This window comes from Adelges cooleyi, unplaced genomic scaffold, assembly GCF_023614345.1.
Source record: "Adelges cooleyi isolate 19-005CV unplaced genomic scaffold, UGA_ACOO_1.1 ACOO_flye_CR_arks_rails_tigmint_CR_PRNA_2, whole genome shotgun sequence".
NCBI lineage: Eukaryota > Metazoa > Arthropoda > Insecta > Hemiptera > Adelgidae > Adelges > Adelges cooleyi.
In genome coordinates, this window is record NW_026095860.1 from 8,415,445 (window position 1) to 8,443,082 (window position 27,638).

Here is a 27,638-nt window from a genome sequence, read left to right on the forward strand (position 1 = left end):
TATGTATAAGTATAATATATTAGTAAATAGTTTTACTCTTTCCGTTTCCCCTTAAAGGACATACGTCGTTTGTTTTTTTGTGCAATACGTGTAAATATTTGATTAGAAGTGTTTTACAGCAGTTAACTTTCCAATTAAGTGTAGCGTTTAATTTCTATGTATTTAAACCACGATTAAAGAAGATCTTTAATCGTAAATTAAACTAACTGGCTAGAATGAATATAATAAATTCAAAAGTATTTTTGTACAGTGTAGTAATACTAATAAAATATAATATATTTGTCGCATAACTTGAATTAAATTTATATTTAAGATCAAAGAGCAGTCACAAACTAATGACACTTTTCGTAATATTGCACGCATTGAAAGTTAATACCTAATTAGGTTACCTAACTTAACCAGAGCCAAAAAAAAAAAAATAATAACCTTATTAAAACTAAATAGTGTAAAAAAAATAATAACCGTTTTAATATTGTCTGTGATATAATACAAGACCTTAACGACCTATCGGAAATATTATAAATAAATAATTGGATTTGTTGAAATAATTAGAAACATTATCATACATGGAGATACCACGTTAAAAAAACGAGCCAAATACTCTACCTCGTGGGTGGTTTGGAAATGAGTATAAATAAAACTAGAATACATTTAGACTTAGTGTAACCGGTAACGGATGCAATTTTGTCGCTCACGCCTCAAACCATTGTCGAGATTGGAGGCTGGAGTTGACACTAGGTACAATGTAAAATAGTTTCGCATTTAAAGTTTTTAAATAATACAAGGGAGCCATCTAGCGGAAAAATTTGACACCACCCTTCGTCCGATCAGCTCGGACCTATTATTATGTTAAAAAGAATTCTGTTCACATGAATAATTCTATTGAAAATAATTATTAATTATAAAAATAACGTATAAACTAATACAACATGTTGGCTGACACCAATTTTTCAATTAAAAAAAAAAGTATATATCTGAATGTTATTAACGCTATCGTTTATCAGCTGATTCAATCATTACCAAAAAATTATTTTGATAAGGCAAGTTTCAAGGCGTTCAAAGGATCCAAGGGTTACTCGAGTTCGTCCATTGCTTTTGCTGTAATTCTATTTTACGTCAGTTACTCGAGTTTAATTTTAGCGAAATTATTTGTACCAAAGGTAAGACAATACTATGTAATTATGATTGTTTATTCTTATAAAACATAACTAATCCCTTATTAAAATGTCTTTTGTGTTGGTACAATTTGATATATAATTTTGTTTATTTAATTTCTGTTGAACGTTATAATTTGTTACTGTATTGTGTAAATGTAATGATTTAAGGTTTATATTTCCAGAAATATCAAAAAAATGGGAGCAGCAGCTTTTCCAATCATATTTTTCACAGCAGTGTGGGGCGTGGTCGGCATTGTTTTCCCATTTATCCTTCCCAAAGGACCAGACCGAGGGTAAAGCTGTTTTTATTTTTTTCCTTAAAATAAATGTATAAAACCTAAGTGAAATTGATGTGTTATTGTAACGTTTAAACACTCAATATGGCGACTAAAAGTTAATAGGTTGGTATGAGGGCAATTAACTCAATTATGTTGTGTTGTAGTTAACGACAAACTTGGTGGTGATGGGTTATGATATCACAAAGTTGTCCTCATACTTGTTTATTTTTCATGTTAAATAATTTAATGCATTTTAAAAACTTACATACACAAATTTCAATAATCTAAACATTTTCTGTAAGTGACACATCAAATTTCATCTATTCTGTATATCAACTATTGCCATATTAACATAGAATTAATTTAAAATCAGCTAAACTGTCTTCTTTTTTTAGTATTCAACAACTCATTTTGATGTTAACAGCGGCAACTTGTTATCTATTGTAAGTATTATTTTTTAACTGTATATACTAACTTATTATTCAATTTTTCTTAATAATTTATCCTACAAGTTTATTAGAAGAAGAGTACTTATAAACATTTTTAAAATTATTTTAATATCTTGCTAAATTTTATGACCAGATATTAGCCAGACGTTTCCGATTTTCAAAGCGGATATCTCGCTAAAGTTGAGATGCTCTTTAGATGGTCATGTTTAAAATGTTCATAATGTTCATAACTTATAATAAAACTGGTAGAAGTTAGCTAAAGCTTAAATAAATGTATTTAATAATAATGTTCATAAATCATAAATTTGTTTTTTTAGTTTATTAAAAGTGGTTTTAACACATTAATAATTGTTGTCGTGTTTGTGTATCACTGTATTATTATATAAAACTACTTAATATTTTTTAGTTGGTTGTGTTGTTATATGGCACAAATGAACCCGTTGGTTGGGCCAAAACTACAACAAAAAATAATTTTAATAATGGCACGTGAATGGGTATGTGATTTCAAATAATTTATAACCATTTCAATTAATATTCTATACGTGTTTAGTTCTATAATTATTTTTTATTTTTTTCAGGGAGTACCAATTACAGAATAATTATCATTATGATTAATTTAAATGTATTGTTTTATGTGTTGTTACTCATTTTTAAAATCTAATCATTCCATTTTCCTCCCTTTGGTTAAGTATGTTAATAATATAAACTCTTAGCTGTCAATCTGTTGAAATCTTGTGCATACTTGAAACTTTTTATTGAGCTATACTCTATGAAATAACTTTTAGAAATACTTTTATAATGTCATCAAATTTTTAATGTGTTTACTGTACACAATTTATTTCTAATATAAAATTAAAAAATTATAACAAAATGTAAAATGTTGTTGTAATGATTTTTAGAAATAATTTTATCAAACAATAAAAGTTTTAGTATAAGTATTTTGTATTATATAATGTAACATTGCAAGTTAGGTCATGTAGAATTATTTTTTAACTTTACCGGAAACCATTAAAAATGTACAGTTCAAATCTAATTTTATGGTCTATGAACCATTCACTTGATGCTTCTCCATAATTTGGAGTAAATTTATTTTGTCTGAATACCAAACTTTTGTCTAAATCTGTATTACATAATTTTAACTGAGTTTCTCAAGTATAAAATAAAATATTTAAGAAAAATTATGTGAGGTGATATCTTACATATTAAATTGTATAATTAGTTTTAGAAATGAAAAAAAGATAGCATAGTTATCACATTTGTGCTTTATCTGTTTAAAAAAAAAAAAATCATTTTTTTCAAATTAATATTCCATTAGAATAGTAATTTTTACTATATTTTATTATATTTGTTCAATGTTTTTACCATAAAAATGTCTTAGTGGTTTTTCTGTTAAATCTTATTTAATAGGGTTTTTTCATTTTAAAAATTAACTAAAAATTGTATTTAAATTTTAATTCTAGTTTGAATTTAGCAAAATCACCTCTTTATAACTCCACATTTATTACAAATGGTATCAATTTTTACAGTATACATAAATATGTTAATATAGTATTTTTACAATTGTAGTAGCAATTTACAAAAAAAAAACTAAAATTCTGTTAAGGTACATCCTTAGTGTAAATATTGTCTAAAAAAAATATAAAATACAATTTTAAGTAATTTGGTTAGTTACCAAAATATTAACATTAGTTGGGAAATAATGGCAGAAATCACCATTTTAATTTTTCATTAGTCAATTTTCTTTCTGCTTTTTAAATTCTATGCAGTTTGTAACAAGCAAAACTTATACAATGAGTCATATATACTTGTACTTTGTATACATTTCTTTAATATGCCTAAATTTGAGGGGGGGAAGCTGAGTACCCAACTACTTTCTCAGAAATTGAAGCGTACCCTTACTACTTTTTATTAATGGTGGTTTCTTTAGGGTAAAAAAAATGTCGGGTATGTTCTTTTTTTATAGTAAAAGTGACTATTACTTTTCATTTTTTCAATTCGATCTCTGGGTATAATATGTATCAAACCATAATGAAGATTTCGGGTAAGAGTTTAATTTTATTAATTAGATATAAGAAATACAATATATCATGCTACTTAAAAAAAACCAAGTGTAGTATACAAATGTAGATGTGTTTATACACATATTTTGTTGTTGCCAGTTTACACTAACATAAACCTAATATGTATTAATCAGAAATTCATTAAATTTTACGTTTAAATTTCATAGGAATATACACTATATACTACTATACACTATACCTATACAGAATGTTACAGATACCCAATTCCTAATGCGTAGGTATAACAGCGAGTATATATTATTGTACAATATAATATAGTTCAAGGGTATAAGTTATAACTTTAGAACCTAATTGGATTTAATGAGAAAAATTCTATAAAAATAATGTATTTCTGGTTTTTGTTGCCCATTATACCAGCCTATAGACTTTACACTTACATGAAATATTGTTAAAAGATTAAAACAACTATACACTTTACATACTTCATTAATTAGATAAGATTTAAGTATAATACAAGTACTGACGAATATATCAATGTAAAAATTGTATTCAATAGCCACTTTTTTTTGCATTTGTTCTTAGTTAGTGAATCTGAGAATTAGATAAACTCTTATGAGCATTAATGACAGCATAATTTTAATATGTATTAAAATGTTAGCAACCAAAAGTTTTGTATTAAAAAAAAATAATTAGCTTTTTTACTTTTAGCAAGTCGAACAAGATGTAACAAAAATAACTAACAGGTTTATAAAATGCGGATTTATTTTAAAAATATGAAATACATAATAAATAATCCCCTATCACAGTCTACCGAGTAAAATAATAAATAAAAGTTTATCGCTTTACAAACATCTACTGCATGGTTTGTCTACAAAAATAATAAAAAAATCAACAAAAATATTATTCACTTATTGTGCGAAAGAAAAATAGAATTACACAATGAAATAGTTATAATTCAAATCTACTAGATAGCAACATAGTGTCAAGTCGGCTATCAGTGAGCCGGGAGGAAAGATATATTATACATAAATATAAATAGGTATATTTAAAAATTAACTGAATAAAGAATTACAAATAATAAAATATAAGAATAAACAACTAACTTAAATATTACAATACAATTATCATTATTATTATTAATCAACTTATTATATTGTACCTAAAGCTCAAAACACAGTCCATAATGTAAGGTAACCTACATATACATAATTTTCAACTTAATTTATATAATAGTAATAATTAAAAATATATATTATTTTCCAATTTTAGTATTTTTTTTTTATGAACTTTATAAGTTTTGAAAATACACAAGGTTATAATTTATACAGTTGTACCATAATACAGTATAATATATAATGTTGAGTGAGTGAAGCATATTAACTATAATCCTACTAAACATTTTTTATTTAATGCCGAGAAAAAAATATTTATAAATACTATAATAAATTAAATAATATATTATGCACAATTGAGCGTAGTTAGGACAATATAATAAAATTCATGATTACAGACAAATAATAAACAACATGAGAACACACTTGACTATCGAGCTATCGAGAGAACCCTTTTTGACTAAACTGCGGTATCGGGTTCAATCACTACTCATCCAATATATATTCATCACCTAACTGCTAAAATACTATTTATAATGTATAATATATTCAGTACTATTTGCAATTATTTAAAATATAATAATAAAATACAATTCAGCAAATTAACTTTTCTTTTTAAAGACATAATTTTTAGTATTTTTACAAAAAATAAATAAGTTTTTTGTAGTTTTAAGTCATAAATTTGTTTTTAATCTTCCAATATTAATTGTTCTTTTTTTGAATAAAATAAAACAAAAAAAGAATTAATGAGTTTGTTTTAAATTGAAATTGAAAATTGTTGTGAGGTAAATTATTTTTGTTTAAATATAGTCTAAAATTTACCGAGAAAATGCTTTGTGATGTTCACATGATACAAAAAATTGTTAATATTGGTATTTAATTCGGATCGGAAAACATTTGAGAATATTTATTTAATGATCTTCACTACTTACTACTCCCGCTGCTGGTCCATAAAATATTAGTTCGGGGATTTGACCTCCTTGCACTCCGGTGCCGTTAGTACTTTCGGAAGAACATTGGAATTGAAACGTCACACTGCCTGAATTTATTTCACTAAGCCCTTCTTGACCAAAATAACTCAATTCGGCACCATCCAGTATAGCTGAAGCTGTGTAAAATAATTCTGGATCTACTTGGACAGGATGTGTAAAATGCACGTGGAAAGTATTACTCGAACCATCGGAGAAAAATTTTGTGTTGTTTTCGGCTAATATCCTTCCAAGGCGTTTGAGTTCTATTTTGACATTGTAATCGGCTGCTCCTGTTGATGATCCATACAGACCAAAACCAACAATAAATACACGCCGGTCTACACTGAACTGAATACTATCACAACGACCTCGATATCGCCATTGATTACTGCGATAGGCGCATGACTGAAATCTATGACACATTTGAGGTTTCAATCCTATTCTAGGTTTAGTGGGGTAAGTCAACCGAGGTTTATTAGATGCAGTAAAGTGTAAAAATAAATCGACTGTCTCATCCAAAGTTAATAGTCCCATTTGAGCTGGTCCGTTGGCAAATTCTTCAAGAGACATAGCAGGTAATCGGAGTAGGTACAATGCGGAATCTAGTACTTGGCGTTTATTCGACGGGGTGGGTTCTATTTCACGTCTGTGACACTCGGACGTAGCCCAGTTCATGGCTGCCTCCCACAGAATAGTTTCTTTACAGTTAATCGTTTCCCGACCCAAAACACTCTGAAGAGTATCAGTATCTATGTCGACAAATCCATCAGAATGCAATGCAATTTCCGCCTATAAATATGATTTATAATAATTAATATATAAATATAAAAATACACTGAAGTTAACAATTTTTAACCTGTGCATCAATCACTTCCCAACATCTCTGCATTAATTCTGGCTCCTCAAATAACCTCGACTGACTGAGGAGCAAACATGCGTTTTTTGCCGTCAAACTAGTTTCCAAATAGTTAACACACGCTCTAGCTAAATGAGGTACTATATATTTTTTCGCCACATATAACGTAGCTAAAACAGTATCGGCTTCCAGTTGAATTTCATCACAGTATAAATACCTATTAATTAGATAAAGATTTCTTTTAATATTAAAGTAAATGTTAATGATAAGTATTGACCTTACCTTAGTAATGTAAGAAAAGCAGTAGGTTCTACATCGGGAACTTCAATTTCTTCTTTAGTATCCGCTAGTCCACCATAGAACATTGCGTAAAACACTGAACTTCCAGTGGCTAAAATGTACTTGTGTGATGGAATTCGCTGAGTATTTCCTACAGAAATATAATAGTAATTCAACACATGTGCTTTAATGATAAATAACTGAATATAACTAACCGGGATTGCCAACAATGAAGTAGATGTCAGCCATAAGATCATTGTTGAACATGGCAGCATTACGTTCGCGAACGGTAGATTTGATCGCTTGCCAATTGGGATCTAATGTAATATTAGAAGTAGCGGCACACAGCAATTGTGTTGTGACCGGAGATCCTACGGGCGATACGGGCGCACTAGCTGGCTGTGTGACGGGCAAGAAGGAAGAATTTTCTCTTTGGGAAACGGTTGAACCAGACTGAGGCATTCCATAGATATTTGTGCTCAATGTATCTGTAACACAAAACAACAACGATCTTAATTAATAACTAGGTCAATGGTAATTTACTTAATGAACGTTGATTTCAATATAAAACCAGGCCGTTTCAATTAACCAATATTATCACAATATTGCGTATGCGGATCACAAAGAGTCACTACCATTCTTACCGTTAATCCATTGATTCGACTGCGTAATTTCTTGGAGAGTCATTCGTTTGTTCATCGGTTTAGTATAGGATGAGCTCACTTTAGTGTAGAAATTCGACATAACGGGTGGTTTTTTTGGGAGACTTAACACGGCGTTTTATAAATGAATATATATATATATACGTAATGTAATAATTTTAAGTTTTAATCGGAAAAATGCATTTTTGTGGGCCGATTCACATTTCTGGACACTTGACACAGAAACCCCGTTTTGAAATCACAATTATTGGCAAATCCTTGGACGAGACAATAGTGCATAAAATATTAATTGATAATATCAGCTCGGCACAGAAATCTCTATAATTCTGAAATCAAAACAGGCAGCGCACTACACACACCGTCCCTACCACACCGCGACCATAACAACTATAGGTACGATTGAGCAGGCCGATTTCTGTGATAGCCAGAAGAGTCATGGAGTAAACCATTGGGTATCTGCAACCGCACTGTATTTTTCATAAGGCGTTGACGTCACGCAGATGGATTTGTGACGTCGCTATCGTTACGATTATGCGCCACAGTCTGACCGCCCTAACCATACGCCTGTCTACGTTTAATTAATGCTTTACCCTAGTTTTCCAATACCATAATGACTGGAGTTTGAATTTGACCTTAAAAACAGTTTTCGGTTATAACGTTTTATTACAGTGTACGCGCAGTATGATATTATTGTAGGAGAAGTTGTAATGTTTTCGGTTAATGGGACGGGTAAACGAGATGAGGCGAATAATGGCAAAATACAATATACGGTCTACGGAATCAAGGTTCCCCCCACATGGAGAATTATCTTTTATATAAATTATCATAATACTGTTGTATTTACCTTCTTTTTCAAAACGATTCTCTCCACGGTTTGATAGAAAAGTCGTTCGAAAATTTCAAAATTTTATTTGCGCTGCAGGCATAATAATTAATTATATTATATAACCTGTACCTAGTAGCTGACGTATTACTGATTCGGCCTTAACATAATTATCTACCCGATTGAAAAAAGTAGTTTTTAATTGTATCTGGTTTTACATTTTTATCATTTAGATGTCTAGATTTTTTTTATGAATAACAATTTACATTTTTTTGTCAAATTTCGTAGGCGAACTGAATAAGTAGTACCTATTTAGTCCAGTGGAAAATTTGCCAATGTTCATTATTTACTAATTAGATTTAAACGGACGAAATTGATGTAGGTACGTATTATTACTTTTTATTATAAAATTAGTACAATTAATATTCATTTTTTAATAATTTCACAGGCTATATTTATAGATTGGTTTTTAGTAACGTAATGACCAGATCGAAAAATTCAGATTGTGTCCGTTAAAATAAGTCTGACACTGAAAAATGTTTAAACACAACAAGAAAATTCTGTGGTAAGCACTTTAAGTTTTATTCTGTACCAACTTTTACAACTATCCTACTAAAGGCCAGCCAGATTAATCGAATTTTTTGTATTCTTCGCCTCATTCTACTCGGGCAAAGTCATTGACCCTATTCTGTTATTTTTTCCCATTTCCTTTCATTGTTCGTCTTTTTTATTCTTACCGCGCAACATAATATATTAATGTCATCAACTAAACCTTTTAAGTCGAACTCGGAACTATACAACAGGGACGTCGTTTAAGCTTTCAATAACGATTTTGTCACGCTCCAATAAAATAAGAATACCTAATATTAACGGTTAAAAAAAAAAACATGAGTGCTAAAACGAATACCTACAAATGTAGTTCTATAAATGTGCTAAGACTTTCATGGATCAAGCTAATCGGTCCTAACTTTTGATTTTAAGTCTATTGTGTATAGAACTGCACGCATTTGTGACGTAAAATCTTATTGGCTCCTATATTATAGTGGCTTTAAAAAAAAAAAATTATTGATTAAACAAGATGACATTATCGTTATTCATTTTCAATGCGGCGTTCGTCATGTAAAATGTCAATTAGAACCTTGACCAGTAGAAATCACACGCGTTGTTTGTTAATCCTAACTGATTTGGGATTTGAGACACGGAGCGATCAGTGTTGTAATATTATGCTTGTTGGAACTCGGTTGCATACAAACATCTATCTGTACTCTATAGTGCTATTATTAGGTACCATTGAGATAATTAATTATTATAACTAGCGATTTGTAGTGGATCCAAAAATGATTCTGAAGATTATTGTATCGAGAAGACACGGGAACAAGTAGAATTTCCCACCGTTAATATATTTTTCATATTATTATTTATTATACATATTATGTAGGTATCTATTTACTTTTTTTGATGAAATGCGTTTAGGCAATTTTACTGGATTCTCTTTATTTTGTTTGTAACACGTTGTCTGACCACATTTTCCTAACAACATTTTACCCGTATGGACACTAAAATAGTAAAATATTATAAGAAATACATGCTCAGCAATAGGCTGTTATGTCATAATAGTTCAATAATAAATTAACATAACAGTATAATATCATTTCTTCATTTATACATCATGCTTCGAATAAGTAAGGAGGTCTAATTTTTTTTTTTAGCATTTTTGGATTTGACCGCAGTTTTAAGAAATCCGTTAGATATGAATTTTCTGACACTGGATAATTCTCCTTTCTGTGCTGGATTCTTTCACTATCCCGAAGTTCGCATTGAAGCGTTTTATTGTGATTTAATCACTTTTATTTTAATTTTTAATAACGGCCTTGACACCACTTTATTACGAGTAACTTCTTGCTTTACTGGTTTGTACTGTTGCTTGATTTTTTTTTCACTTTTTGCCGTTTTTGTATTATACCAGTAGAAATTAATTTTAATAAAAAAAATCAACGTAGTGTAATTCATTTAAATATTTTCCACGATTATAATAATTATTGTAATAATTATGAAAATAAAAATGTATTATTTAAGTATATAATTTTGCTAAATTATTAATTATTATTATTGAAAAAATAGTTTCCCGTTAAGTTTGTGGATATTTACAGTTAAGTATAGATGAGTATTAACTATGCGACTATTAAATCATTTATATAGACAATTCTTGAATCAGTTATTCGGCTGTTTTTCTACATTAACTTGATCGGAGCGGGTTAACTCGTACATTTTTTTTTTGACAAAATGAATCCTTCATTAAAATTAAATTTAGGCTCTCAAATAGTCGGGATACGCTTACTACATCGGTGGAAATATCTTCATGTAATAATTTTTTAGTGGAAATTGTTTTGTTTCTTTTTATAGATAAGAATAATAAATAAACCGAAAAAATGTACGTACGATTTGTCCTGGTGTTTGTACGCAGTTTAACAAAAAGCTGTGTAATTACACAGATACACTATTGCTTCACGCGCGTCTAAATATAATGTGTTTTTTATTCACAGACATTTACTCTAGAAGAAAGGAGTTATCCTCACCGCTCGTATTATAATCTCACCACCGGTTGACTTATGTGACCATGAAACCAGCGCGCGTTTGCATGTCAACAGGTTTAAAGTCAACGGTCTAACCTGATTACGGCCAAATCAATTATGGACACGTGTAATCGTAATGGCAACTGTGATAATAATATACAATATGATATTATAATAATACGCTGTACACACACACGTATGTCGCTCATGCGTAAAATTATATAACACGTGAAAATGACAGGGCAACAGCCAACAAAAAATAGAACCAGGGAAAGCGGGCGAAAAACGACGTGTAACGGCTTTTCAGCATTGAAGGTTGTTGTTTTCACTTAGCTGGCTAACCGGTCCACTGTCTGATTAGATTACCATACCTCATTTGGACGGACCACGCGTATACATGTCTCCCGATGTATCCCAACTTTGCTTACAATTTTCGAAGTACCCATTGACGACCTGACTCGGACAACAGTATCGAGTAGACTCGAAGAAAGTACAAAGTACCTTATATTTGGACGCATTCATCGCGATATTCACTATTCAATGGTCATTGTTATTGGAACACCGATCAAAAGAAATTTCAAAATACAACTAAAGTCTTTGTCATTTATAATTGACTTCCATGCAACACCATGCACGTGATAAAACTAAGAAATTTGCCCATCAATAATTCGTACTAGTGTTGGTTTGATACTTTTTATCTGACTAACATAAACGCCAATGATATATCTACTAATGGATCGACAGAATACCTAGACCCCGGTTTGTTTATGAATAACATTTCACTGAGGTCTGTGTCAACAAACATAAGATAAGTTTTGTATTTTATGTACGGAAACTTCAACACCTTCTGAGCAACCTTCAACACCTTCAAGCAACAGTCCTCATTTTGCTCATCAGCAAAAAAAGTAAAACATGCACCTAACCTATTGCCTTAGTGCAGATCGTGGTCGGGTCTAATGGCCATCTAGCCTCCACTTAGCGATTTTGCACGGGATTCAAGGGAAATTAACTTTCATGCTGATCGCTCTAGCACTGGCCGTGAAAATTAAGTACTCGATTAATAAACGAATATAAATCTGATTACGTTGTTTTGTCCAAAAAAAAACCTATTGTAATCGCATACAGCGTACGACATACCACCAGTTCGACTAATGCAATTATTTTTAGCAATAAATAATAATAATAATTATTATTATTTATCGATTCACATTCGTATTCGCTATTCTGTTTTGCGAAGCACAGTTCCGTAATATCAGAATCGGTATATTATTTTAATTATTATTTCACTTGTAATATTATTAGTCATGCCGTTTTTGTTCTCACGCTTCGTTCTCAATAAAATAATTAATCGTGGGACAAAAGTAACAGTCAAAATAATATTATTATAATTTGTAACCTTTCAACATCAAATTACGGTGTTCATCGTGTGTTCGCGTATATCTGGTCACGGGAAAATTTGTAAAACAATTTAAAATAGTTAAACATAACAAACTATTGAAGTTCTATATGCACCATTTAGCGTGGTCTAAAAAATAGAGATTTCTTATATTTTTTTGTCCTGAAATGTTTAAAATAATGACATACATTATGATTATACATTAAGTATAATAATAATATATAATATACTTTTATATGTAAATATAATTTTTAATTTGTTAGGTTTCAATCACTAAGCTCAAGAAAGTTACACTGAACAAGAAATTATGTTATATTCAATAAAAATATAGACTAATTTGATAAATACTTTATTGCTATTGACCCTAAAAATATTTAATCAGCCTAATAATGTACTGTTTTAGCAAATATTTTCTCGCGGCAATCGAAAAATACATTGCATCAATAATTAATTTATCAAAAATTTGTTTGTATTTCAATTAATAATAAAATGTATATCAAAGTAATAATTGCTTTTATCGTTTTGACTGTATTTTTAGCATATGAGTAAAGTGGTTTTATAAAGGACTGATAAATATAATGTTTATTCAAATTGATAGTTATTTTTCGTTAAGTGCATAATAATATGTGAAACCAGATTTTTTTTTTAAATTATCTATTACCCTCTCGTTGTTATTAATCGTTTTAATGGTTATTTCAATAGGACCCACAGAATATTATTTTGACTCATCCGTGCATGCTTAGACCATTACAACCTACTGTTTTCTTAATCATAACCACAATTTTAATCGGTTAAATATGCTCTTGTTTTAAACATTTGTTTGTACTCAAATCTAAGAGGTTAAAAGACCTCTTACGTTGCCTACGTTTTATGTTGAAATAAAAATAAATATAATCTACTAAAATAATTTGTCGACTGATATGTATAGAAATTCGTATGTGTGTCTCGATGCCCGTGTCCTTGAACTTATTATTTACATATTATTGTATCGACGCCAATTTTTTTTCGTATGCTGCCGTTGATCGTATTGTAATTGAAAATATTTTATTCTCCAGCGCAGGTAATATTGTGCAACGATCTCGGGTTGAATATTGTGTATTGTTGTTCAGTGTAGAAATTTGAAAAACGAAACGCATTCGTTACCTATCAAATATACCACTTAATGAAGAAATAATAGACTCGATTGTGTATAATAAGGTGTTTTGTAGACAATTTAGGTTAATATATTATGTCAATCGTTAGCAGCTAGATAGCTAGTTTCAACCTAGCTGTTAGGTTAGCTTTACAACAGTCGTTAAAGAGCTAGTAAAATGTTAACCTTACAAACCGATCGAATGCAAGTTTCGGCGGTCAGGTTTTATAGTTGACCTAAATGTCCAGATGCATGTAAATTACTAAAAAATTGAGCTCATCGCGTCGCTGGAACTATCCTTATGCGCTCGATTCTATTTGAGCCTTGAGAATTGACCATTTCACGGTAGGCTATTATATTTCTATATGCCTTTATCTTATACAGATGTTTTTATAATAAACGCATTTGTCTTATATAAATGCGTTTATAACAATGAACTGTGTGGCTGTGAAAATTATTTTGTATTAGAGCTATCTAGAGAAAATGATTATTGGTAAACAGCGAATAGTAGGTCAGTCTTTTATTTATTTTATGGTACGGAGAAGCGAAATTTGGTTAAGGAAAACACAAGCGATACGGTTTATTTGCTTAACACAATTGCAGTGAAGCCGTCGGCGAATACGAAGTGTGTGCATGCTTAAATACACTTGAAAAAAAAAATGCAAATTCGAGAGCCATTTACGATTGCAAGATAATATATTATTACAATATATTTGCCAATTATATTCGCCTGGTCTTCTAAACCTAACTATGATAGTCCAGTAATAGATAACAATAATGTTGCATTGACATGGATGAAACAGAATAATATGTTATTACCATTTAGACTAAAGAAATTTGTGGATGATTAGGAATGTCACCAAAAGCAGTTAAAGGGAACGAGTAAATTGAAATAGTTGCATTTGAGCGTGTTGAAAGATATTAGAAAAAATGATGTTAAAAACTCTGTATATCTATATAATAACGCTATTTGAACTGTCAATAACACAAATTCAATTAAACTAAAATATCCAGTTTTTCCTAACGAAGTGATTTTTGCTAGTATAATATTAATTTTAAGATTTGTTATTTTGTACTACTGGACGAATCGCGGTGGATTAACCTTGTGTCCTGTGGAATATGTTTTACTTGTTTCTTGTATCCAGACTGATTAAATCACGGTTCTGAACAAAACAGGTATTAGGTTGGCAATTAAATATTCCTCGAATATCTCTTTGCCTAATTTTGACGATCATCCAAAAACAAAAGCTTTAGAATTCTAGAAATATTGCAATAATTGCGATGTTGAGAAATAATCGCTCAATTATAGGTATGAGAATTTAAATTATAGGTTAAATGTTCACTCAAAATGTTTGTTTGTTAAACAAAGTAAACACTCAAGTCGATATTACTTCACCGAATAATATAGAATATGCGTCATACGCAATGTTTACACGGCTTATAAGTTAATTGTTGTTTATCACACGTGTTTGAAAGAATGAAAACCCATTATTATAATTTATTTTTACATTGGCCGGACTACAGTAAACAATTGTTTACTGATGCATGTCATACTAATTTTTACACTCTTCTGTTAAAAGTAATATTTAATCAAATAAAAGATAATGTTTTATGCATCTTTTTTAGCTAGTGTTGTAATGAAAATTATATTGCAGAATAAAATATTGAATTGTGTAACTTGTCATATGTCGGTGCCACTTTTTTTTTGAGATAATTCCATATTGGTTTTTTTTGAAAATTAAGTTAGTTATTTCCTTAATATCAACAACCATTAACGTAATTAGTTATTCAACTAATGGCAATATTATATATAATATTAAATACATCAAAGGCTAAATTATACAATTTCCGAGTATGTTTCATATTTTCCGGACTCTGATTTGTCTGGATTTCGAAATAATTAAATCACAAGTGACAAGGATAAAGACAACGTGTTAATATACTAGGCTTAATATCATATCCAAATGCCTTACAGACGAAATACGAATATGTGTCTCTAAATTTTGTAGATATTAAAATCTCCAAATTCGAACGACGCGACGTTTATGAGAAGGTTGTCAAGGCAAAATTGTAACTTTTTACAGGAATCAATATTTGTTTTTGAAAATGGCAAGTTTTCTTGTATTCTGAAAAACTGCTATTTTTGATTTGACAATCTTCTTACACCACACCGTCTATTTGTATTGCACGGTTTTTATTGAGTAATGTCGATTGTATTATTGTAAATACATATCATATTAATATTGTGTGCGTATACTTATAAAGCGCCTAGATGCATAGACATATATCTAGGCCTTCTAATGTGTGTGCATACAATGCCTACGAGAATTATTTTGCTGGCCACGATACGGTTACATAAAAGTTTATAAAAACGGACTGGGTTTATAATAGTGACCACTGTTATAATAACAATAACAGGAGCCGGTCTCTTGTGCCTTAACTAATTGTTGGCGGCGATAGCGAATCGATTGTCACATTACCGCCGACTACAAAAACACCAACAACAATGACGAATTATTCCTAGCTGCATATTCCCAAATGTAGACCGAACGCGTCGGCGGTACATACCTCTGATGTTGTCGGTGCCAGTGCAATGGTACGGTCGGCCGACGAACATGGCCAAAGGGTCGTAGCCCTGTTCTTCTTGTTCTTCTCCAATCACTTCGTATTCGTCGTCGTCCTCTTCTTCCATACCCCGGTGCTGATCGTTGTCCGGCGGCACGTCGTCGGCGGTGCCGGTGGCCGGCGTCTCGGATCTGCTGGTGCCCACGGCCGGACAGTGATCGGTCTGCAGCAGTCCCTGGCCCTCGAACAGCTCGTCCAATAGGCCCACGCTCCGGGCCACCGGTTCGTGCACGTTGACCGCAATTAGCTGACCGCACTTGTACAAAAGAAACCAGATGTCCGGCTGAGCGGTCAGACACCGCACTATGTACCGGCCCAATTTCAGTACCGCCGATGTTCGTTTGGCCGGCTGCATGTCACCCGGGCACGCATCACAACGCGATTGACGCGGCCGCTGTCGCCTGTCGGCCGCCTCCTTCGCCTACGCCGCCGATTTCTCAAGGTGGACCGGTCACGGCGTGCGCCCCCCCACCCGGTCGGCCGCTGCGCACCAATGGCCAATCTTATGTAAGCCGCCGCGGGCCGTTGTCCGGCGGTGGTGGCTGGATGACCATGTGGATTCGCGCGCGCCAAACCGGACAACGGTCTTTATCCGCTATGCGGTCGCCAAAGCCCAAAACACTAAAAGACCTCGACTCACCAATAACAATTGCTTGTTGTTGTATTGTTTTAGTTATTTTTTCCTATCCATTAACGCCTTCGGTTTGTTGTTGTTGACATGATATTATATCACGAACCACTTTCTAACTGGAACAATTCAAAAAATTCAACACCATCCCCTCTTCCCCAGTAATCGCTGGTCTTAGGATTCTACGGTTACGTAGGTAGTCGATTGGTGAACTTGATGATGATATTTTGTGTCCTAAAACATCTTAGCCCGTGGTCATTGTAAGCTGTAATTTTATTTTTTACTCGATATCATAGTTAGTGTGACTTGATTCGAATCACTATAATTATAGGTAGATAAGGCATTCGGTATAAATTAAAAAATTAAAAACCTTAGACACGTCTATTGTATCTAATGGGAAATATACCACTGTAGTCTTTACCCCTTGTAGCCTGTATACAAAGTGTATAAAACATACTCGTAGTTGTTAAACCATAAAGTCATTTTTAATTGTCCATACAAATATGAACAAGAGAAAAAATAAACATAAAATTGATCTCACAAAAGTTTAAAGTCAAAAGTAAAAATATGCTTTTCAAAAAAAATATTTTACCAATTTGTCAGTTGTTTAAGTTGCTTAATAAAGATATTATATAACAGAATTAATGATTTTTCCAAATTGCATAAGTAACGCCAAACTATGCCGTTGGATTGTTAAAATTCAACTACGCAAGACTATCGCAAAAATATGATGAATAAGCGAAGTGTTTTGATCTAAATTCACTCAGAGGTTAAATCAAAAGAGGTATGGATTGTCAGTGGTGCAAAAACTTCTTTTTGAACGGGTCACACTATAGTGAACGAGTCGATCCGGATCATATGTGATAAAAAAAAGTCGTTCGTTAGTTTATATCATATTTGTTTCGGCCACGTTGTTTCAAGAATTATAAATAATTTTTATATCAATCTAGTATTATATTATGATTAAGAAGTTGATTAATTATTAAAGTAATCCACGATATTATACTTTTTTTTACCATTAGTCTGTTGTATGAGCTGAAGATGGTAACATGGTGCCGAAATACATAATATACGCTATACAGTATTATTTTTGTGGTTAAGGGTTTATTTAAATATTTTATTATTTTATAATATATAACCACAAATGTTGTCGAAGTTTATTCTACATAAGTATTCTATTAAATGCAATACCTAACCTTTTAATACAAAATAAGTTAGGCCAATATTGCTAAATTTAAACTAAATTAGATAAAAAGAATACTCGCCTCAAATCTTTAGAAATTGTTAATTGTTAAATGTTAATTCTTAATAAGGACAAAATGCTCTACATAATTATTAACCTAAGTTATTATGCCTAGGAGGTTAAACCATCAAATTTTGAAACATGTTGTGTTCTACAGTATGTAGGACATTTGAAGTCCCAGCTCTAATTTGTATGATAACCGAACCTAACCAGGTAACTAACATTAGGTACTCGTATAATAATAGGTCTAGATAGAAATATTTTGTCACGGTCGAAGGGAATGATACAAACAATTTAAGAATTGGGTCTTTTGAACGATCCTGACTTAATGACCCAAGTCATCCGATTGACCTATTTTCCATTTCTAGGTACTACTGTCTAGGCTTACTGTCAAATTTAACCATTATATTTATAGATATTGTGGTTTTGAGATTTCAATATTGGTGGCGTAGAAAAAATTAAGAATAACAAAATATATGTACTGACAATGAGTGAAGCGTGAGCCAAAAGTCATGTAGTGAAACTTTCACTGCAATGTGTGCCTTTTAGCCTACTCAGTAGGCTAAGTAGGTACTATAATATTATAATACAAGCCCGAATTTCAAATACGTCTCCAAACCATATTTATAATTGATTTTTAACCTAACCTTTGCCAAAATTCACAAGTAAAATCTTCGGTGGACAGTCATTACTATTTTAGCAAAATTGAGATTTTAACTACTAGGCTTTATCTTTTAGAGCTAGGATTTAAGATTTTTCAAATATATTTTCTTATGTTGAATGATTTTATAAAAATAATTTGTTTAGGTTTTAGTGCGATCGATATGACAGTAGTGACAATCAGCTAGTAGGTTTATCTTTGTTTAGTTACACTGTTCTTTCTTTGTTGATACAACGTTCTTGAAATTTTTATACAAAGTACCCGTAGAGTTAAAAGAACCCCATTAAGTATTATAATACGACTATAGTGGTTTTTAACGATTTTGTTTGTCATCCTTACGCAAGGGTCATGTTAATCTTCATTATTCTTTGTATCGTTTCACTTTTATTATATCAACTGCCAAAAGCCAGTAAGTACATAATAATACTATGCATGTTTACAATTTAAACGACACTTAATTTTTTTTATCAAATTTATTTACATAATACCTACCTATGAAAATATTAAATTTAAAATCCTATAATGTTCTATAAAATTATAGTAAATAAGTACTACTAAAAATTCGGTTATTTTAATAGGTAATATTTTGATGTGAGAGTGAGATTCGTTTTTTGGTAAAACACAAATTATTGGCATACCAATGACTGGGGAAAAAGAAAAAAACAATTATATAATAATATTATTAACTATTATTAATTATTATTATTAAATATTTAACTGAGTACAATTTTTTTTGACTCTTATCTCCGATTCTTCAGTGCTAGTGAGGTTTATATTATTTACTAGTGTATGACAATGACTTAATCAAGTAGTAGTTGTAATAATATTATTAGTTATGCTACTATAATATTTACTTGTTAGATCAAAATTAATAAAAAAAGTATATATATATATATATATATATGGTATCCGTTATTTTTTGTGTATTACACCAACAAATGGATTGAGAAAGAATAATGCAATGGGAAATGACCAATTTTAAAAATAACATTGATTTTAACGGTGCATTTGTTACCGTGAACCAGTAAATCGAATTAAGAATAGAAAACGAAAAATATATAACTATGATACAATAACTACTTCTTTGGTAAAAGTGACCAGTTCGATTTGTTTAATTTATTAGGAATTAGACGAATAATGCACGTATAATGTATACTAAAAAAAAGAAAAAATTCACAAAAAATGAGATTCAATAATCAATAATAATATTATGTCTTGTTAATGTTTAATATTACATTTGATATTATAAATCTATATGTAGATTGTTTTTCTTAATAAGAGTATTCATTAAATGAGTATTATTAAAAAATATCTATTAAAATTTAAAAGATTAAAGATAAAACTTGAATTGTATTAAGTTTCGCAACAATTCAATTTTTAAATTATTTTAGTTATAATTTTTCAGATATTAATTTTATTAGTTAAAAGTTGTTCATAGTGCTATAATAGTTTTCATAATAATTACCAATATGTTCTGAACAATTTAATTAATATTCTCGATTTATGACCTTGTAAAAATCCGGTTCCAGTTGCAAATATTTTTACTAGGTTTACTATGTTTATAGGTTAATAAATATTACTTTATACTTTCAATAATATAATAGGTATGATATATAAGAATTGTAATATTATTATACTATCAAAAAACAAATATAAAATTAATTCTGGGGAAATCCAAGCCAACCTATCCAGACTGGTTAAATGATTATTTAAAAAATTAAAATTTTTTGAATTATTGAGTACATATACAATATTGTCAAATCTCGCATACAAAACAATTAATTATCTACTAATGACAACTTCTCAACTCTTAAAAGTATATTAAAAACGTATAAAACGTATCAAAAAAAAAAATTCACTCATCTCAAACAACCCTTAACCCTTCTCTGCATGAATTTTTTTTTAGCCATAAATTTAGCTATAAATGTACTTAATACTACTTCAAAAAAAAAAAAATTTTTTTTTGAGTTTTGGTTTCATGGAAAACGCTGTATAAAGAATTTGGAACATTATAGAACATTGTGCATACAAAAATGTATAGCATGAGCAGATATAAACAATAAATACAATCGTTCCATATATGGAACATTGTGCAGTGAAGGGTTAAGTAGAAAAAACCATTTGTTTTACCAAAATGAATTAAACGTAGTTTAAAAATAAAAGTTATAATAAATTGTTTTCCCCAAGGATGTACAAGTCCGCGAATTTGAAACGCTTGTTTCAATATTACTATCGTTTTTGTGGTATTGTGACTTGTAATAAAATAATCGAAGGATTATCCCAAGAGACTTTTATTTGTTCTATTATCCCGTTTTTTTATTGTTTAACACAAGTTAAATGTTGTATTTCAAATTTGGTGTAGAGCCGAGAACGTACTGGTTTTACAATAATGTTTTTGTACTTTTTTTTAACTACGATGCAAAGCTGAGATGGCATTATTTTGTCATTTGTTTTTTTTTGTATCCAGACACATGATAACTTTTTAAAGAGTTTAACAATCGTTTTATATGTAAAGTGATTTTTATTGGTAATAAATAGTTTGTTAACGATCGACAAATTCGCCACTAGGTTATTACAATTGTTGTTCTACCTAATGAGGTGGTAGTAGTGTTTAAAAAATAATCAAAAACACAGTGGGTTGGTAAGCTTAAATTATGCGTCAATTTAATCTTAAAATAATGTTTAGGTTCTTTTTTTGTGTCATTTAGCTTAGCATAAAACGCGTTAAATCTTTAGAAAACAAAACAAAAGAAATTTTAACTAACGACAACTAATATATTTATCTAATATACTTTATAGAAATAATTTGAAAATTATTTCTCTTCATTATAAATTATAACCATTAAGGCATTGAGCAGGTTTGTGTTTTGGGTCTGAACAAATCCATAATTAATCTATTTAACAGTTGCAAAGTTTATATATAAGCGCTCAGCCATTAACTTTAAAACTGCATAAAAGCACGTAGATTTCTTGCAATTAAAAATTCCATACTTTACTTTACAGTTTTAATCTTTGAATTGCATTGCTAGAACACGCAATTATTTGACTAAGTTTTTATTTTAAATCATTAATTTTTGTTTTTGACCAAAAACTGTTTTTATTTATTAATGTACTTCTGTGCCTATTATTTTCCTATATATCGGTGGAAATTAATGTTCAATAATGCTGGCAATGGTTATTGTACGGACTGCGGACATAATGATAACAAACAGTTCGTATACATATTAATCTGACACCTTTATTGTGACGTCCTCGGACACACCACAACACTTATCTATATCGATTTGACTTTTAAGGAACAGGGTTAACCACACACAGGCACGTGTTAGGTCTTTAATTTTGTTTAGGTGTTTCTACATTTTTCTTTTATTCCATTGGTGGTAGAAAAACGCATTGATTATGCCTACATCAAACTTCAAAACATTGTAAAAAAAATATTAACGTTTCGTAGTTGCTATGTGGATCATACAATAGCTGTGCCATATAACGAAATTTATAATTAAAATACGTATTCTGTAACTTATGACGAGCAGAATTTTTTCAGCCGTCTTAAATTTTCAACGGACTTCCACTAACAACCATACGACATAAGTAGGTACAACACATACATTGTCAACCTGATTCGGTTGTATACTTGTATGTAATGGTTATATTATATTGTATAAATATAAATTATAATCGGTGAGTTTACTTACTCGAACGGCTGTGGCAAGGTGAAGTGGATTTTCGCATTTTCGCTGTCGTGGAGCTAAATATATTTTACGGACATAATATATGTTTTAATTAATTATTTATTATTATTTTTATATTATTTTTTATTTTTTATTTCCGTTGATATCCGTGAACTATTTAGGCGACATGACGACATTTTTTGATAGGTGATTGTAATTACGAGTATTATAACAAATCGGATAAACGTGCAATCGTCGGTCTTCAAAATTAAGCTTAAGTACTTTGAAACCGATCTTGATGCGGTTTCGAGTCAGTCGGCCGACACCACTGTCAGTGTACCTATGCAGTTTTTTGCCGAGTCGTTTTTACAGTGACCCCAAACGTGTGCGGTCAAAGTCGTCAGTCGTGTTGATTGTTCAGAAATTACCATTATGACACTTTTCGAGTAACCGACCAGTGTACAGGGCGATTTGTTAAACATACTACGCGGTAGCTTTTCTCGGCCATTAGCCTTTCGATAGCAAACAACTCCGTTGTACGTTTTAATTAAATAATAATTGCTATGAAGTCTAAATGGCACAGCTGCAATTCAATACCGATACATTTGTAATACGTTCTTGTGTACACACGCCAAAGAACCAGGACACATGTCATTCGTCTATGACTCCAATAAAATAATAATAATAATAATTGACCAACAAGATTTATCCAAACTAATTATACTCACGGCGTGTCTATTCCTTGTCGGCTCCTTAAACATTTAAACAACTCAACGATCAGCGTATCACTCTGTACATACCGGGAAATTTATTTTGCCGTGACTTATAATTACTGTCGATTGATTTGTACGCAAAAAATTCCTTTACACTGCCCTCAGTCGATCACAATGGTTTTAGACTTTCAAAACTGTACTCCGTTAGTTATTTCGTATTCTACCTAACGCTAGTAAAATAGAAATAACACAATAATATTATATACATAAAATAAAAAAAAACGATTTGATTGTAGAGACTTATGTACCAATATATTGATGGTGGCGATATTATTACTTGTTGTAATGCGTTTTGATTAGTATTTTATAACTAGGTTATACACAGATGGCCATGGACGTGCGTCTAATAATAAGATATAAACAATAATATAAATTATAATATATACTTACAATTTCACAAGGAGAAATACACTGAACAGTTGCATTTCTCTTCTTTAATAATTCATTTTTGTACTATGACATTGATATCAAGGGATCAATCTCACGATTTTTTATGAATGTGTATTATGTGCCACGGGTCTATACAAAAGGTAACATAATAAAATATCTTATAACTTTGACAAATGGCCATGAAAGTTTTGATTTTCCGTCAGAGCGTATGGGTTCGTCATGAATGTTACCAATGATTTAACCCCTTCGTGCATGTTGTGTCGTATATGGCACAAATAAGTTTTTTGTTATTTGTTGCTTTGGAAATTAATTTATGACATAACTACATAGACGGCCGAATTCGGCACAAAAAACTGACCCATTTTGATGTAAAGTACCTTCATCTAGCGTTAAAATTGTGAATTATAGATGAACAATAAACAACTGAAAATATTATCACCGCGTCGGGTAAAAACTATTTCTTTCATGCTATCATAACAAAAAATTGAAACTACCGAATTTAAAAAAAAAAATTACTACCTTGTAGGGAATTTTGTGGAAAATATTTTAAAAGTAAGAACAGTTTTTTAAGTATAATAGTTTTTGAAATACAACAAAAACTTATTGTGTGCCCAATATGAGACAACATGCATAAAAAGTTATTATAATTCGTTACTTACATTATTAAAAAAAAAATATGATAATTACACAAATCATGTTTTTTAGTTATCTTATATAATATATATCACAAATAAATGTCAGTAATAAAAAAAAATGCCAAAAAATGAATACCAATTATGACAACATTTGTTTTGAGTGCATATTGTTCCAGATATGGCACAAACAAAAATTGTGTTTTTTAATGCATGATGGCCATAAGTGGCACAAACATACATTTGGTGTGCGTTGTGCCATATTAGGCACGAATTAAACTTTGAGGAGAAATAAGGGGAAGTTGTGCCGAAATCATTTTTTTAATATTTTCCCCATAATCCTGATATATTTTAGATTCAGTACAATTTTTTTGGGAAAAAAATAAAAAGTCATGCATGAAGGAGTTAAAAATGTATAATGACTTAGTGATTTTTTTGGAATAGATAAACTAAACTTTTTTATTTTTATTTTCTGGGAACTAAAATTCTAAATCGCTTCTTACTGTAAATTTCATTAAATATTAAAATCGTTTTTTTTTTTTTAACTTTATACAATTAATTGACGGGTTCATAATAAAAACATCTAAACCAACAAATAATTAATGTTAGTTTTATTAGTCACTACGCAAAATCAACGGTCGTTATCAAGTCTTATTTGTATGTTTATTGTTTCCTATCCTTCCTTATATTTGTATAGGTTATTTTTTATTAACATTCTGTGAATAATAGTATTTCTGTATTTTTTTTTTCAATGTTTTATAGGACGCACTTTATGGAATAAGCTCTGGTGAGGCGGTACACATCAATAATGTATTCGAAATACTGTAAATAATGTTGTGTAGTTGTATCTATCCAGTTCACTGCCGAATGCACTTATGTACAATAATATTATAAATGCATTTCCTTAGTTACAATTGAGCACAATATAATATTATACTATGACATGTACATGCTAAAATGACAGGTTCAACGACGAACGGTAGAACAATATACACGATGTACCTTTCATCAATCATTTAATTGTTTAGGTATACTCGTGGATTATGTAAGGCCATGGTATAGACTTCGACCTTGCTCGCTTATACCCGGCATTATGTATAAATAATTAACAACAGGCAAATATGATTTAACTATCCACTCAATTATCATTCATTCGTTAAGGTTTTTTTGTTTTTGCCGGGGGAAGCATATTTTATTTTCCAAACATGGTTTTTGATTGATTGTTAATAATGACAAGCATGGCCCTCCTCATATCTATGTATAGCACGGCGTTGACAATTTCAAAAAATATTTTATCAGCTAGTCCTCGATCATCATACATCAATGTAGAATATATAAACCATTAGACAAGAACGGGCTATGGGTGTTATGGTACAGTGAATTTCTTATTATATTCTCATTTCCCATCCTTCCGCACAATGTCAGGTGTAAATTACTTTTTGATGAACCACGTCATTAACATTTAAATGTACAGATTGTACAAATTAGTTTACAATTACAACCAAGATTAACGTACATATTATATTGTATAATATTATTTTGCCCTACTTAAGACTTAGTTATTATTTATTTGTGTTCACTATCACTAACTTTTAAGATTTAATTTTCGACAGGCGTAAGTGATAGTAGTTCCTATTCGGATTACCTTTTATTTTCTTGTGAAACAGTTTTGATTCGAAAAGTAATATACCGCTACATTTAAAAATGGTACTAAATATTTGTTTGTGTGACAGTTCAACATGGCGTGGCTATTATAATATATATTGCATGAGTGCCTTCTTTATTCATAGCACTTAAAAAATGGCAGGCATCAATTTTTATATTGTATCAATGTTTAATAGAAATTTAAGTTCTTTGAGTTAATTTATTAAAGGGTGACTTTTCGCAAAATCGTAATTTAGAGCTTGAATTAAAGTATATTCCAGCCGTTTGTATAGAATAAATTACTAATTTTTTTTATGATATAGGTAGTAATTAAATATGCTTTATGTCAAACTAATAAAATGATGGGTGTTGGCTCAAATATTTTGGTAGTTATACTCGGTTAGCTAAGCATGCAAATTAAAATAAGTAATAATACTGTCTGCTATTCGTACCAATGCTAATTTTTTTATTTCTATTTAAATTAAATTGTCATTACCATAGTTTTAGCTGCAGCGCAGAGCGGAGATAGTATTGATTTAAACATATTGTTTTAGGCTGACTTGTTAGCTGTCAGCTCATCACATAATGCAATTTGTTTTAAACTTAAATTAAATTAATTTTAAACTGTGTGATGATACTTGTTAAATCGCTCGACCCATTAAAAAAAAAAACAATCTTTATAGATCAGAAATTGTTTACCAATTTAAAAACTCGTTTTTGTATCAATATATATATATATATATTAGATTATAATAAATATATAATCTTAAAGATTTAAACCGTCTTTTTTCTTAAACAATTAGAGTTTGTAGCTTTTATTATGTATGATACGTCATGTACGCATGTCGCATAGGTTATATAGTGAAGATGAAATATGTATAGGTCCCCTTAAAGCTTGTATTATGATGGAACGCGTACCCTTGTTGGTATTTAATTTATAAACAGTAATACATTTTAATACTTCTGTAACTCAAATAAATCACAAAAACAAACATGTGAAACATTTTGTATTAATCAACGCGCAAATACGTCTTGGTCGGTTCGTTATGCTTTTTGTTTTGTTTTGTGGTCAGTGTTTATTATGTGCATGTAAAGACCAACAACCACTGTGGTAGCCTTGTTGTTAGGTAGGTACCTACAGTGGTCGTTAACCACACTTATTATTATGTACATGTATACACATATTATAGTCTAACATGTATAATATATTTATAAAACAATTTGCAATGGTAACACCAATCATTAGGCATTCATAACGTTTGTTTTTGTATTCTATTTGCTGAAGAAATATGACGAAATTGACACAAAATATAATAATTTAATAAAAAAACAACAACAATATTTGACTTTTTAATAAGCATTTTGTTTTTGTATTAGTTTGTTTTTAGTAATATAATTTTCATTGAAAAATTGAAAAATTGAACACATTAATTTTAATTTTTAAAATCGATTTGGTATCGTTTAAAAGCGGGTTTGGCATACAAAATGCAAGTTAATATTTCTCCTATTGACAGAATATGTGTTTCTATTGCGAGGGAAGGAAGAAACGTGATGCGAATGCGGAATGTGCTTGGCGTGAAACGTTAATCCTCCGGCATCAGGCCTTTTGACCTTTGTCATTCTTAACAAAATGAGGAAAAAGTTTGCCCTACATTTACCACC

General features: G+C 30.3%; 2 protein-coding genes and 1 non-coding gene across 6 annotated transcripts; 1 reads left to right on the forward strand and 2 right to left on the reverse strand.

The window, feature by feature from the left end:
- The first annotated feature begins 1,013 nt into the window (after positions 1-1,013).
- LOC126833213 (V-type proton ATPase subunit e 2) lies at positions 1,014-2,822 on the forward strand. Of its 2 annotated transcripts, none has more exons than XM_050564399.1 (5): positions 1,014-1,160; positions 1,326-1,450; positions 1,831-1,878; positions 2,291-2,378; positions 2,463-2,822. In XM_050564399.1, exons 2-5 carry the CDS (start codon positions 1,353-1,355, stop codon positions 2,481-2,483), a joined length of 255 nt encoding a protein of 84 aa, XP_050420356.1. In that variant the 5' UTR covers positions 1,014-1,160; positions 1,326-1,352; the 3' UTR covers positions 2,484-2,822. The 2 variants fall into 2 exon arrangements, with proteins under 2 accessions (XP_050420356.1, XP_050420358.1); XM_050564401.1 differs by having other exon boundaries at positions 1,040-1,160; positions 1,340-1,450.
- A 1,827-nt stretch (positions 2,823-4,649) lies between these two features.
- LOC126833212 (BTB/POZ domain-containing protein 6-B) lies at positions 4,650-22,861 on the reverse strand. Of its 3 annotated transcripts, none has more exons than XM_050564398.1 (5): positions 22,562-22,861; positions 7,339-7,611; positions 7,127-7,274; positions 6,845-7,061; positions 4,650-6,777 (listed from the first exon to the last, which is right to left on the reverse strand). In XM_050564398.1, the coding sequence occupies exons 1-5, from the start codon at positions 22,596-22,598 to the stop codon at positions 5,929-5,931; spliced, it is 1,524 nt and encodes a 507-aa protein (XP_050420355.1). In that variant the 5' UTR covers positions 22,599-22,861; the 3' UTR covers positions 4,650-5,928. The 3 variants fall into 3 exon arrangements, with proteins under 3 accessions (XP_050420355.1, XP_050420353.1, XP_050420354.1); XM_050564396.1 differs by lacking the exon at positions 22,562-22,861 and adding an exon at positions 16,278-16,702; XM_050564397.1 differs by lacking the exon at positions 22,562-22,861 and adding an exon at positions 7,768-8,193.
- Positions 19,164-19,275, reverse strand: LOC126834019 (U6 spliceosomal RNA). Its single transcript, XR_007685027.1, has one exon. It is a non-coding gene; the product is annotated as a U6 spliceosomal RNA (small nuclear RNA).
- Positions 22,862-27,638: the final 4,777 nt, after the last annotated feature.